Source organism: Oncorhynchus kisutch, linkage group LG30 (genome assembly GCF_002021735.2).
Source record: "Oncorhynchus kisutch isolate 150728-3 linkage group LG30, Okis_V2, whole genome shotgun sequence".
NCBI lineage: Eukaryota > Metazoa > Chordata > Actinopteri > Salmoniformes > Salmonidae > Oncorhynchus > Oncorhynchus kisutch.
Genome location: NC_034203.2, coordinates 18,193,729 through 18,208,494, shown reverse-complemented (window position 1 = coordinate 18,208,494; position 14,766 = coordinate 18,193,729). Strand labels below are relative to the sequence as shown.

Here is a 14,766-nt window from a genome sequence, read left to right as displayed (position 1 = left end):
TCAAATATATTTCATTATAACATAGACACGGTGCTCCCCTATGATTTAGTCTCTGCCTGCCAACTAGGAAAGAGAGAGACAGTTCAAACGCTAATAAGCTGACTGCATCCACTCTCAGTTTATCAACGTTGTATCAGCATGCTTTAGATGTCTAGAGATGAGATGACAGCCTTACTGAAAACAAAGCTAATCATAGCTCTGCTGTTTGTACTATATCACCTGGAGAGGAACAGACTTCAGTGTGCTGCTAACAGCAGTATAGCTTCCTCCACTGTCCCCGTACCAGGCTCGAACCAGTGAGAACACAATCCAGACTGCGTCCCAAATGGCACCTTATTCCAATGACTCCAACCTAAGTGTATGTAAACTTCCGACTTCAACTTTATGTATTCCGGCTGCAAAAATATATATATAATTGGATCTCTGGATAATTAACTAATTGATTGCACACAAATTGGCCATTTTAATTTATATTATATTGATTAAAATAGTACTCAACATTCAGTTTGTCAAAAGCCACCCATTAGCTTTTACCCCTGTTCAGAGAAAGGAGTCATTGTTGTTGTTTGGTTTATGTGCCATAATACATCCTTATATATTACCAGGTCGTACCACTAGATGGTACTGTTGCTGCTATTAAGTGAAAAACTATTTAAAATGTTAAAGGGATAGTTCACCGAAATTATATATTGATTTCCATACCCTGTAAGCAGTCTATGGACAATGGATGTCAAGGTTTTGTTTTCGCTTTGCGCGCACACACCTGTCTGTGGTTCACACCTGTCTGTGGTTCACACCTGTCTGTGGTTCACACCTGTCTGTGGTTCACACCTGTCTGTGGTTCACACCTGTCTGTGGTTCACACCTGTCTGTGGTTCACACCTGTCTGTGGTTCACACCTGTCTGTGGTTCACACCTGTCTGTGGTTCACACCTGTCTGTGGTTCACACCTGTCTGTTAGCTGTGCTGCCCCAGACAGGAAGAAAAGGAAGTGTGCGCACGGAAAGCTAGAACAAAACATTGTCATAATAAAATAATTCATCAGAGGTCTAATATTGGGCTCCCAAACACCCTTCCATTATGTCAGTAACTTCTGGTTATGTCCCAAATGGCATCCGTTTCCTTTATAGTGCACTATTTTTGACCAGGGCTGTGACGACTGTGGAATTTTGACTCACGATTAATCCACGAATAGTCCAAATTATTTTTGCAGCAAAATGTTTTGAGCTCATAATGTGTCACAATGCATCTTTGAAAATGATATATGACACACCTAATGAACACAGTACAGCTTGCAGTGACACCCCTGTCTCAAATTGGAAATACAGTGCATTCGAAAAGTAATCAAACCCCTTGACTTTTTCCACATTTTACTTTACAGCCAATTTCTAAAATATCCTCAATCTACACACAATACCACATATCAACAAAGCAATATTTTACATTAAAAAAAAATAAGTATTACAAACAAAAAACATAAATATTACATTGACATAAGTATTCAGACCCTTTACTTAGTACTTTGTTAAAGCACCTTTGGCTTTTTAGGTTGTATGGGGAGCATTGCTGCACAGCTATTTCAGTTCTCTCCAGAGATGTTCAATCGGGTTCAAATCAAATCAAATCAAATGTATTTATATAGCCCTTCGTACGTCAGCTGAATCTCAAAGTGCTGTACAGAAACCCAGCCTAAAACCCCAAACAGCAAGCAATGCAGGTGTAGAAGCACGGTGGCTAGGAAAAACTCCCTAGAAAGGCCAAAACCTAGGAAGAAACCTAGAGAGGAACCAGGTTATGAGGGGTGGGTAGTCCTCTTCTGGCTGTGTCGGGTGGAGATTATAACAGAACATGGCCAAGATGTTCAAATGTTCATAAATGACCAGCATGGTCGTATAATAATAAGGCAGAACAGTTGAAACTGGAGAAGCAGCACGGTCAGATGGACTGGGGACAGCAAGGAGTCATCATGTCAGGTAGTCCTGGGGCATGGTCCTAGGGCTCAGGTCCTCCGAGAGAGAGAAAAAAAGAGAGAATTAGAGAGAGCATATGTGGGATGGCCAGTCCGCTTCTGGCTGTGCCGGGTGGAGATTATAACAGAACATGGCCAAGATGTTCAAATGTTCATAAATGACCAGCACGAGAGAGAGAAAGAAAGAGAGAAAGAGAGAATTAGAGAGAGCACACTTAAATTCACACAGGACACCGAATAGGACAGGAGAAGTACTCCAGATATAACAAACTGACCCTAGCCCCCCGACACATAAACTACTGCAGCATAAATACTGGAGGCTGAGACAGGAGGGGTCAGGAGACACTGTGGCCCCATCCGAGGACACCCCCGGACAGGGCCAAACAGGAAGGATATAACCCCACCCACTTTGCCAAAGCACAGCCCCCACACCACTAGAGGGATATCTTCAACTACCAACTTACCATCCTGAGACAAGGCTGAGTATAGCCCACAAAGATCTCCGCCACGGCACAACCCAAGGGGGGGTGCCAACCCAGACTGGATGACCACATCAGTGACTCAACCCACTCAGGTGACGCACCCCTCCCAGGGACGGTATGAGAGAGCCCCAGTAAGCCAGTGACTCAGCCCCTGTAATAGGGTTAGAGGCAGAGAATCCCAGTGGAAAGAGGGGAACCGGCCAGGCAGAGAGAGCAAGGGCGGTTCGTTGCTCCAGAGCCTTTCCGTTCACCTTCCCACTCCTGGGCCAGACTACACTCAATCATATGACCCACTGAAGAGATGAGTCTTCAGTAAAGACTTAAAGGTTGAGACCGAGTTTGCGTCTCTGACATGGGTAGGCAGACCGTTCCATAAAAATGGAGCTCTATAGGAGAAAGCCCTGCCTCCAGCTGTTTGCTTAGAAATTCTAGGGACAATTAGGAGGCCTGCGTCTTGTGACCGTAGCGTACGTGTAGGTTTGTACGGTAGGACCAAATCAGAGAGATAGGTAGGAGCAAGCCCATGTAATGCTTTGTAGGTTAGCAGTAAAACCTTGAAATCAGCCCTTGCTTTGACAGGAAGCCAGTGTAGGGAGGCTAGCACTGGAGTAATATGATAATTTTTTTTGGTTCTAGTCAGGATTCTAGCAGCCGTATTTAGCACTAACTGAAGTTTATTTAGTGCTTTATCCGGGTAGCCGGAAAGTAGAGCATTGCAGTAGTTTATCCTAGAAGTGACAAAAGCATGGATACATTTTTCTGCATCATTTTTGGACAGAAAGTTTCAGATTTTTGCAATGTTACGTAGATGGAAAAAAGCTGTCCTTGAAATGGTCTTGATATGTTCTTCAAAAGAGAGATCAGGGTCCAGAGTAACGCCGAGGTCCTTCACAGTTTTATTTGAGACGACTGTACAACCATTAAGATTAATTGTCAGATTCAACAGAAGATCTCTTTGTTTCTTGGGACCTAGAACAAGCATCTCTGTTTTGTCCGAGTTTAAAAGTAGAACGTTTGCAGCCATCCACTTCCTTTTGTCTGAAACACATGCTTCTAGCGAGGGCAATTTTGGGGCTTCACCATGTTTCATTGAAATGTACAGCTGTGTGTCATCCGCATAGCAGTGAAAGTTAACATTATGTTTTCGAATGACATCCCCAAGAGGTAAAATATATAGTGAAAACAATAGTGGTCCTAAAACGGAACCTTGAGGAACACCGAAATTTACAGTTGATTTGTCAGAGGACAAACCATTCACAGAGACAAACTGATATCTTTCCGACAGATAAGACCTAAACCAGGCCAGAACTTGTCCGTGTAGACCAATTTGGGTTTCCAATCTCTCCAAAAGAATGTGGTGATCGATGGTATCAAAAGCAGCACTAAGGTCTAGGAGCACGAGGACAGATGCAGAGCCTCGGTCTGATGCCATTAAAAGGTCATTTACCACCTTCACAAGTGCAGTCTCGGTGCTATGATGGAGTCTAAAACCAGACTGAAGCATTTCGTATACACAACAGAGCTGTGTTCAAATACCCATACTAACATAGTATATACTCCATAATATACTATTAGTTCATTTTAGTATACTGTAAACGAACGGTATCCTTTCAGTTGAGTGTACTAGAGATTCGCCTGTCTACCGGAAGTTGATGCTATTGCTATGCAACTTGCTAGCTTGTTAGCATAACAAATGACTAGCTAGACTTCGAGTGTGTTCGTAAATTCAATCTGGAGAGCCAGTGCACTCTGGGCGTTCGTAAATTCAGTGATTTTCACTCTCATGGCACACACAGTCCTGCTGCCACACACAAGTGAGAGAACACCTCACTCTGACCATTTTACTCACCCTTGCAGAGCTAGGACATCACGTCCAAATCATCCTAAAGTATTTCAAATGGATTGTGTAGCTCAAAGTCCCTTGTAGATGATTTGGACATGGGTGAAAGTTTGCTAATATTGATTCCAAGACTTGAAATGGATTTGTGCCACAAATGCTATAACCACAGATAGAAGGAGCAGTTACCAGCATCTTCCCTAATGTTTGCATTTGGAAACAGTGGGATTAGGGCCTAATGGATTTATTTCAATTGACTGATTTCCTTATATGAACTGTAACTCAGTGAAATTGTTGTATGTTGAATTTATATTTTGGTTCAGTGTAGGAAAAATGCATCCTTCATACAGTATTACATCCCTACTCTGCCACCTTGAGTACAGCCGCCTTACCTGTCAGGGTCAATGGAAGAAGACAGTCCACAGCGCCACACAGTGTTTGCATACCAAATGGCACCCTATATCAGTGGTCCCCAACTCCAGTCCCCCACTACCCACAACAGTACACATTTTTTGTTGTAGCCAGTGACAAACTGATTCAACACATTGAGGGCTTGATGATTCTTTGAATCAGGTGAGTTTGTCCAGGGCTACAACAAAAATGTGTACTGTTGTGGGTACTGGAGGACTGGAGTTGGGAAACACTGCCCTATATAAGTGCACTACTTTTCAAGAGGGCCCATAGGTAAAAAGTAGTGCATTGTGTAGGGATTAGGGTAGCATTTGGAACACACACATGACCAGTTTTAATCATGTTACATGTTTATTTCCTGCTCCAACAAGCACTTCTTGACCAAAAATCGCAATTCAATTCAATATTTATTTTTCTGAATTTTAATTGACAGATGTCAAGTATCGAAGGAATTTGTAAACAGTGTGTCCACAAACAATGTACATTTTCTTTCTTATGATGTCAACCATATAGCATAGGCATTAACTTGTAATTAAAACACTGTCATTTGAAATTAAATAAATATAATACTGAAACAAAAAAAAGAAAGAAAAAATAACATAAATCTACCTGAAATTGTCCATATGGTGACATCCAGGTCAAATCCTTATTTTATGCCACATACAAAGACAAAGCACTACACAGGGCGGTAAGAGTGAGAGCTCCTCTCTCCTAGCTCCAGAGGAACAGTAGGTTTGACGGTGAGGATCACAAGAGTACCAGAATTCTACAACAAACATCCTGGTACTATAGGTACAGTATAGGCTGAAAAGGTCTAATGATGGCAGCAAGTCAACCAAAAATCCTAGAGTCAAATTCTTCACAGTCCAAAGTCAGCCTTATCATAGAGTTCCATTACATGAAGTCAAGAGCATTTCAGAATCAGCAACATCTCAACTTCAATCAATTAGTAGGAAAAGTAGGCACTGAGAAACATAATACTGTAGCCTTTCACTAACCGATTCAATAACACTAAAGTTAGGAGAATTCTTGTCGCAAAATGTAGTCTCGCTAGAATTGTGATTAATATGCACCTGATTTACTCTATGTATTCTACTTTGTCTTTCACATGAAATGGAATGTCTGACTAAGAGTTATGTGACTTATTTCCATTAATAATAGTGTCTGGTCCTGAAACATTATTACATGCAGCAATTATGTCTATCACAACTACTACTGGATGCATTACACTGTTATTCTAGCTCACAATGTCAGTCATTTTACTATAAAGAGCTATGGTACCTTTCCATACTAACGGTAACATGTTATAATATCCCATAGTTTTAAAGCTATTAACTCTAAACCAACAGCCACATTGTATCATGGAAGTAAAAAATCATGTTTTATTGTCACATACACCGGATAGGTGTAGTGAAATGTGTTGTTTACAGGCTCAGTGCTATTCCACCTGCCCAAATTCAACATAGATGCATAGAAAAACATCATTTTAGCTTCTAATATTTAAGTGCTAAAAATTAAGATTATTCCACCAAATAATTGTCTAGTTATTTCACTTGGGGAAACACATCAGCTTCATTTGAGTATTTCTACAATATTGCTTACCACATCTGACTAGCAGGTGTCCTCAACCACTCTGTAAAACCAATAGCAATATGTACTTCAATATTGCATGTTACACCCATTAACTACTTGTTTCAACGATCTTGTTGCTAGTGATAGAAGATAGAGGTAGCTTGTATCACTAGTCTCCGAGAAGTAGTGCTAATCTAGAATCAGGTCGCCTCTGTCCATGTAATTGTATTGATTACTGAGCTGTGGGAGTTAGTAACTCCCAACCCTAAACTTGATTTAGCACTGCTTAAGAAATGAGTCTGCTTTCCTTTGAATTAATACAAATATACAATACAAATACAAAAGAAACTTCACCAAAAGGCAAAACAAACAACCTCAGCAGCCATGATTGATATCACTTTGACAGTTGTTCAGTAGGACATGCTCTATCGTAGACATAGTGAGTAGTTGGACATTATAATAATTATTATCGGTTACACAATACATAGGAGAAGTGGCCCTGCTGTTGGTAAATCAAATAATCTAGGCATCCAGTTACAGACCTAATAAACTAATCTAAACTACTGGCCAGACTCCTAGTCTTCGCTCGAAGGTAAGGTGAAAGCCGGTGACAGAGGCTACTTACTAAACTACTGACTAACGAATGTGAAATAGTGGTTGGTTTGTGTGGATTAGCTAATCATGGGAAGCACAGCAGAGTCTCTTTGCACAAGCAGCACTGGTCTGGTTCTGCTCCACCACAGAGCCAGCAGGGGGTCTGGTCTGCTCCACCACAGAGCCAGCAGGGGGTCTGGTTCTGCTCCACCACAGAGCCAGCAGGGGGTCTGGTCTGCTCCACCACAGAGCCAGCAGGGGGTCTGGTCTGCTCCACCACAGAGCCAGCAGGGGGTCTGGTTCTGCTCCACCACAGAGCCAGCAGGGAGTCTGGTTGGTTAAAACATTGCATGTGTGCCAAACGGCACCTTATTCCCTATGTAGCGCACTACTCTTGCCCTGGTCAAAAGTGGCACATTATAAAGGGAATAAGGTACCATTTGGGACGTACACATTTCAATTAGGATTTTTGTCTGAAACAAGACATGTTAATAAGAGATCGGTAAGCAAAAGATGCCTTCGTTCTGTAAAGCCCATGGCACACGAAGCAACACTGAGGGGGGTCATCATGAGTGCACTTAGCTTGAGCCCCAAATGGCACCCTATTCCCCACTACTTTGGACCAAAGTCCTATCGGCCATTGTCAAATGTATAGCACTGCATGTATATAGAGAATAGAATACCATTTAGGATGCAGCCCAAGTGTTGTCTGAAATAGAACTAAGGCGAGGGATATATTTGTGGGCCTGTCTAGGAGGTAACCACGGAGAAATGGTTCCAATTCCAAACGTATCCAGACACATCTTTTCCAAGTCAACCACTCATCATTACACGCAGGTCTGGGGCGATACTGAATGACATTTCCAGATTGTATGGAAAGGGAAGGCAATGCTCAATGTGTGCTTTTAATACAGCTTGCCATTAAATAATAGGGGAAAAGAAAATGACCTTGCATAGTAGAGGATTTAGTTTATGCTCGCTGGCCAAGCTGCTTAGCTCAGTCACCTCGTCATGCTGAGGTCTTAGAATGAACACTAAAGCTGAGCAATGGAGCAACAATACCAGCACTACGATCGTTCTCGAGAAGTATCGAAGGTGCACTTTTCTAAAGAGATGATATGCATTCTCTCCCATGACCGAAACAAACCAAAGAGAAAAGGACACCAACATACTAGGTAGAGGGAAGATTTGCTAACTGGGGTCTCCATCCCAGTGTCTTCCTGTATACATGTTGACCAACCGCTGCCTGTCTGAGTGACATCTTGTGCGTGTGTGTGTGAACGTATCCTATAATACCATACGAGTGAGAACCCAGAGTACGAAAGGCAGACATTGCAGAGACTGTGGATGGCAGGGCGGTAGGAGTTGCCCTCAGACGCGGGCAGACACCTGTTCCAGAGAGCGAGTGGGAGGGCGAGGGGCCGGCGGGGTTGATGCTTTCAGGCTCTTCAGGCTGTTCCCCGGGCAGCTCTGGCTGCTGAGGCCCCTGTTGAGGACGGGGATGATGGGAGGTTCGTTGCGTGGTATATTAACGGGACAGGAGCGGGTACGGGCGTGTCCCTTGTGTCCCCCGGCGTGGCAGATGAGGTCGCTCACCGTGTCCATGGGCGAGAGGTGTTTCAGCCAGCGCTCCAGACGCTCTTCCTTGTACTTGATGGAGTACCAGGTGAGAAAGATGAAGATGAAGCCAATGAACTTGAGGCTGGCGGCCAGGCCGAAGTAGACGAAGCGGAAGGAAGTGACATCGTACTCCCAGCAGGAGCCGTGGACACCACAGTCCTGCTGCCACAGCATACAGGTTGTGTCGATCACCGCCCCAAAATAGATGGGAGTAGGTATGTAGGCTGAGGAGAGAGAGGAGAGAGACCGTTATGATACAGAAGAAGTAGATGGTTGTAGGTATGTAGGCTGAGGAGAGAGAGGAGAGACTATTCTAACACAGCATGCATGTGGTGTCAATGTGGAAGTGGAGATGTACGTGGAAGACAAGGACAGAGGAGCGATACATACTCATTCAGAGGTTAGCCAAAGACACATTTCAATAGCCTAATTAAGCTTTGAATATTGGCAATAAAAGGGGGGGGGGAAATGAAACAAAGATGAACATGTTTTGAGATTTTTGTTGTTGATTACTGTTCAGTTCCTCTTAGTCATTTTCTGACATGAAGTGGGAACCTGTTTTTTAAAATTACATTTTGAACCAGAATCAAATGTTCCAATGGGACCCTATCCATATATAGTGGACTACTTCTGACCAGAGCCCTATGGCACTAAATAGGGACACACTCTAAAAAATAACCTCTCAGTATTGAACTCTGTATTTCACTGAAGCTGCATCACTCACCAAGGGTCCTGAGGAGAACAAACTGCATTCCGAGTGCAAAGGGTCTCTCCTGCTCTTCTACGGACCTTGAGGAGAGGAGGAAGAAGGGAGGAAATGGTGAAAATAGAGGTGCAAAATGATGATAACCTGGGAATCCTTGAAAAGCTTTATTCCATCCTGATTCTAGAAATCATCCAACCGGGATCACAGAAAGTTACCATCATTTTGCAACCCGATGACGAGAACTCACAACCACTACCTCACAATCCCTTCGATAAGTGTGTTTTGTTCAGTGTCTATTCTGGGTCAATACCTAAGAGTGACAATGATGGCGGAGGGCTGAGCGCAGGCCGTGATGAGTGTGACGATGAAGAGGAAGATGAGGAAGGGAATGAGGGTGCTGCAGGTGCGGTCACACTTCCCCGACACGGCGTAGCCGTTCTCGTTCAGGTAGGTCTTGACGATGACCAGCTGTAGCTGGTTGACTTGGCCGTTAGAGGACGGGGTGATGACCTGCCTGCTCTGGACACACGCACAGTCAGAGTAGTTCCTGATCTGAGAGACGGAGAGGGAACAGAACACCAGGCATCATTGTGAGCTCATCTTATTGTACTATGGAAGTAAACTTCTAAGGCGCAACTGTGCGTACCACAAGAAGTGTGTTATTCAAGTACTACCAATGTACACGGATGCTTAAATATTGTTTGTTCAATGGTCAGTAAGCTATAACTAGGGTCTAACACTATTGTTTTTTCTGATCAGGTAACTCACATTATGGCCAGGAAAAACTCATGGCCCTAGCTTTAGGTAACTTCCAAAAATGCCCAGGTATTGCAGAAATCCTGTTTCTAGAAACAGGGGGGAATAAGCACATTTTGCGACCCTACATTTGTGACTGAGGGACTCACTCCTGTGCTGTCGTTGCCCACACTGCTGCAGCCTGCCAGGCAGGGGTTGAAGTAGGTGATTCCGTCTGAGCCACAGACTGGAGCGTACTCATGGATCTTACAGCCACAGTTCACATTACACCCTCCAGTCAGGTTACGATGGGTCATAGTCAGAGTAGGACTGAGAAAAGTGAGGGAGAGAGATTATTTAGAGGGGGAGGGAAAGAGGTGGGAAGAGAGACAGGGAGAGGGAGAGAGAAAAGAGGGGGATGAAGAGAGCTAAATAACGTAGGACATTTTCCACTATCACAACATAATTCTTATTCAGACTGATTAAACAATGTTAAGAAGACTATCTTACCATGCTGCTATTCAAAGGTTTACACTGAGATTTGTTGCACCAAAATACATTGCTCACAACCGGGGGCAATTACACCAGTTAGCATGTGTACACTTGCTTATTGAACATCTCATTCCAAAATCATGGGCATTAATTTGTCAAGTTCTTCCACACCAATCTCGACAAACCATTTGTTTACGGACCTCGCTTTGCGCATGGGGGTATTGTCACACGGAAATAGGAAAGGGCCTTCCCCAAACGGTTGCCACAGAGTCGGAAGCACAGAATCGTCTAGAATGTCATTGTATGCAGTAGCGTTAAGATTACCCTTCACTGGAACTAAAGGGGCCTAGCCAGAACAATCAAAAACAGCCCCAGACCATTATTCCTCCTCCACCTAACTTTCCAGTAGGCACTATGCATTGGGCCAGCTAGCCTTCTCCTGGCATCTACCAAAATCAGATTCATTAATAAGGCTGTCTCAGACTAAAAAAAATGTTTGTCGATCGAAAGTCGTCTGTTCTTTCGAGCAATTTGAAACGTGTATTTTTCCATATATAGACACACCCAACGTGTTTTAGTAAAATCAACTATATGCATTGAGCTTGTCTGATGCTTTAAGCTTACTGTTTGTTGAAATAAGACAAACGACTCAAGAGGGAGCCAGCGATTTAGATAAGATTTAGAAAAAAACATAACCTGACCCAACCATCCTCCTCCTGCTGGCTTCTCAGATTCTGCCATTACTCTCCTGAAGTTGTCGGTAATAGGCTACACTAGGAGTCGGTAACCTTTCATGTGGAATGCCAATGTATCTTACCAACCTATTGTCATTGCCAACTATGTAAAAATATCCCACATAAAGCAAACAAATAAAAACATTGCAGGTAGAAAATATACTGATTTAAAAAATAATCTCCTATAAATCACATCGGCTACCCATGGCCTGTCTGCAACGAACTTGCAACATTGTATAAAATATTCTGGGTCCTCAGGGTATCCAGCGCCAGTGAGCTCGAGACAGACACAACTGTAGGCTATTTGCGCAAGGGATAAGAAGCAGTGCTTGACTTGAGCAGGAGATCACTGGAGCGGAGTATCAGTACCTCAAATTCTCTACTAATTGATCTCTTGTTCCTCTTATAGAATATTAGCTTAAAAGTATTGTGGAGCTCCTGCACCTAAATACAAATAGCACCCAAAATGAGTACCAGACCCTATTTCAGTCCAAAGCAAGCACTGATAAGAAGTAACTAGGTTGGCCTATTTTATGACGTTTCCACTGGATCAGAGCATGACATTTTTCTCTTTCACGCTGAGTGGTTATCAAAAGGGATAGAGCTGGAAAGATTTTTCAAATTGACAATAGTTCCTCGATGTAGGCTTTGACAATGGATGTTTGCTTTTGAGGTGAATAAAACATTACTTTGGGACAGAGGCGCAAATTTTATTTTATAAGTGTGGGGGACGTCACATTATTTTAAACCGACCCCTCGTAGACGTCCGCATGGTCCTAAAGCACACCGTTAATGGTGGTGCGTTTAGCCAATCAGATCTCCAAAATGGGCACCTTAATATGCCTACATTTGCGTGCAGGCCAGGCAGCCTTTAGGCCTATGTAAATGACTTCTATGCATAATCAGGTGCGCGTCCTTACCTTAAAATTTAAAGGAGTGCTCCAAACAAAAGACAATTACTAAATGTAATTGAATTAACTCATAAATGGAATGAAAGAAACCATAACTTGTTTTTCTCACAAGTGTAGCATAGGTTGTGCGCTCTGCAAACAATGTCCACTCTGACAATTAAAACGGTAAGACTGGAATAATAATGTATTGAATGCATTAACAGAAATGACCATAACCAAACAAACATTGTAGATTAGAGATGATAGGAATGAACGGTAAATGTACTACTGGTGATACAGTATAGGTAATAGGGGTGTAATATACACTAACCATCAAACGCAAACAATTCACACAATGAAGTTATGAAACAATGAATGTGCACAGATTAGTGGGAGAGCACGCATTCTGTAGAGAGACGTGCATCTGGGCGATGCGTGGTCAATCTGACATCTGCATTGGCCATGCAGCATTTACGGTGACACGGCCTCTGCAGAAGTCAGGGCATTCATACTTCTTGTGCTTTGCTGAGCTGTGCAGAGCTGTTGTGAAGGACGTTGTCAAGGAAGTGAGTTTATGTTTATACAGGATGTACCGCGTCCACCTACCGTCAGCTAATCATGTATATAGAGCCCTCTGCATTGTTACAACATTTGGAAGGAGCATGGTGATGCGGTACATAGCTCCACATGTCTCCAGAGGCTCCGTAATTGTGTCACACCGTCCATATGGAGCCTCCAACCACATTTTCAGATCAAGCATAAATTGGCTTTTAGTCTGGGCCTCCCACAATGCATTAGTTCACTGAGATGGGCGCAAATATATCAGCACTCTGTGGTACCGTTGCCTACCACTTCTCGGCTGAGCTGTTGCTGCTCTAAGACGTTTCCACTTCACGATAACAGCACTTACATTTCACCAGGGCAGCTCTAGCAGGGCAGAAATTTGACAAACTGACTTGTTGGAAAGGTGGAATCCTATGACGGTGCCACGTTGAAAGTCACTGAGCTCTTCAGTAAGGCCATTCTACTGCCGATGTTTGTCTATGGAGATTGCATGGTGGTGTGCTCGATTTTTATACACTTGTCAGCAACGGGTGAATCATAATTGCATCAGGGACAGGCACCCTTTTCCCTTTATAGTGCACTACTTTTCACCCTATGGGGTGAAAAGTAGCCTTGCATGAGCCTTGGAGTGTGCGTGCCAGAACGGCTCATAGAAACAGGAGCCTATCTCCTGTTTCTGTAGCGTGAGGCAGCTTGATGTACAAGTGCACCGCCTGGACAGGACGCTAGTCTATTGCAATGCCTTACCCCAAATCTCCTTAATGCTGAGTGCCAAGCAGAGACGCATCACATCCCAATTTTACAGTCTCTGTATATCCTGGTCAAAAGTAGTACACTATAAATGGGAATAGGGTGCCATTTGGGATGTAGCCAGAGGTTGGATCTAAGAGAGGGAACAAAGCTCCAGGACTGTAGAACAGAGAGTTAATTAATCTAGATCATAACAGTGTCATGCATTAAAGTTATTGTGTCTGGGGAAGGACTATGTTCCAAATGGCACCCTATTGCCTCTATAGTTCACTACTTTTGACCAGGGCCCTATTGGCCTTGTTCAAAAGTAGTGCACTACATAGTGAATAGGGCTTTCATTTTGGACAGGGACTCTGATGTGTGCTGAGGTGATACCTCACAACAGGGGCCTTCATGATGGTCACCTCCTCTTCTCATCATCACAGGGAAACACACACACACTAAACTTCCTCACATTGTTTAATACGTTGATATGGGGTTTTGGAGGCTGGAATGTTTGCAGAGAAATAATTCATTTAATTTTGGGGGAGCTAAGAGAAAGAGGACAAGATTGACAGGGATTGCATGAGGAAAAAAAGTTCAGATTGAAAGAAAGGGGTACTGAAGGAAGGAAGTTGTGGTTCTTACCCAGTGGTGTATGGTATGTTGATGCCTCCTAGGTTGATGCTCTCACAGCCCACTATGAACAGAGTAGAGAAGCAGAGAAGAGATACCCCACTACAGATCATGGCCAGCTTGGCTGACTCTCTGGCTCCCAGCTTCAGCTTCTTAATTATGTAGCCCCCCAGGACTATACCCACCCCAGCACTGGGCACGATGATCACACCTGTGACAGCAGGAGGCAGAGAGAGAGAGGCAGAGAGGCAGAGAGAGAGAGAGAGAGGCAGAGAGAGATAGAGAGAGTCAACGATGCGGTCTCCAGAACTCATAGATTAGATCACGGCAATCTGTTTCACATCTAGACGCATGTTATTCTACAACATCATTTAATTTGGGCCTCCTGTTCACTTTCAAACACATCATCCAAACAGAAAGAGCAGAGTAGAAGCTCCTTTTTAGGGGATTTCTGAGGAAGCTTTAAGACGGCTAACTGTACAACTAATGTTCAGTGGACGGAGTGAAGGCCCAGCCAGCAGCCATGAATAATACAAACACTCTTCCTTAAAATAAAAGGGACACCTGGGAGATGGTCAAGTAGTGAGCATTAAACTCACAGTGGCCCCACTGACGTGGAGTAATCTTAAAGACACAGACCCCTTCAGGCTGTCCCGGAAGTGTCCCTGACTAAGGAGCTTTTGAAGGCAAGGGCTCTAACTGACCTCTGTGGTGAAGCTGGAGACAATAGACCTGTGTTCCAAACAAGGGGTGTAAGGTGTGTATTGACTGAACAAAAATATAAATGCAACATGT

The 14,766-nt window shown here is 43.5% G+C and overlaps 1 protein-coding gene across 3 annotated transcripts in view; it reads right to left on the bottom strand.

The window, feature by feature from the left end:
* Positions 1-5,087: 5,087 nt before the first annotated feature.
* The window catches only part of LOC109874639 (solute carrier organic anion transporter family member 5A1-like), a 33,824-nt gene continuing 24,145 nt past the window's right edge, over positions 5,088-14,766 (bottom strand). For all 3 annotated transcript variants that reach the window (XM_020466637.2, XM_031810211.1, XM_020466636.2), the window contains exons 6-10: positions 13,984-14,182; positions 10,097-10,256; positions 9,502-9,743; positions 9,210-9,274; positions 5,088-8,709 (exon numbers count right to left, since the gene is read on the bottom strand). In XM_020466637.2, coding sequence (XP_020322226.1) covers positions 8,237-8,709; positions 9,210-9,274; positions 9,502-9,743; positions 10,097-10,256; positions 13,984-14,182 — 1,139 coding nt within the window. In that variant the 3' untranslated portion in view covers positions 5,088-8,236. The remainder of the gene's footprint in view (positions 8,710-9,209; positions 9,275-9,501; positions 9,744-10,096; positions 10,257-13,983; positions 14,183-14,766) is intronic.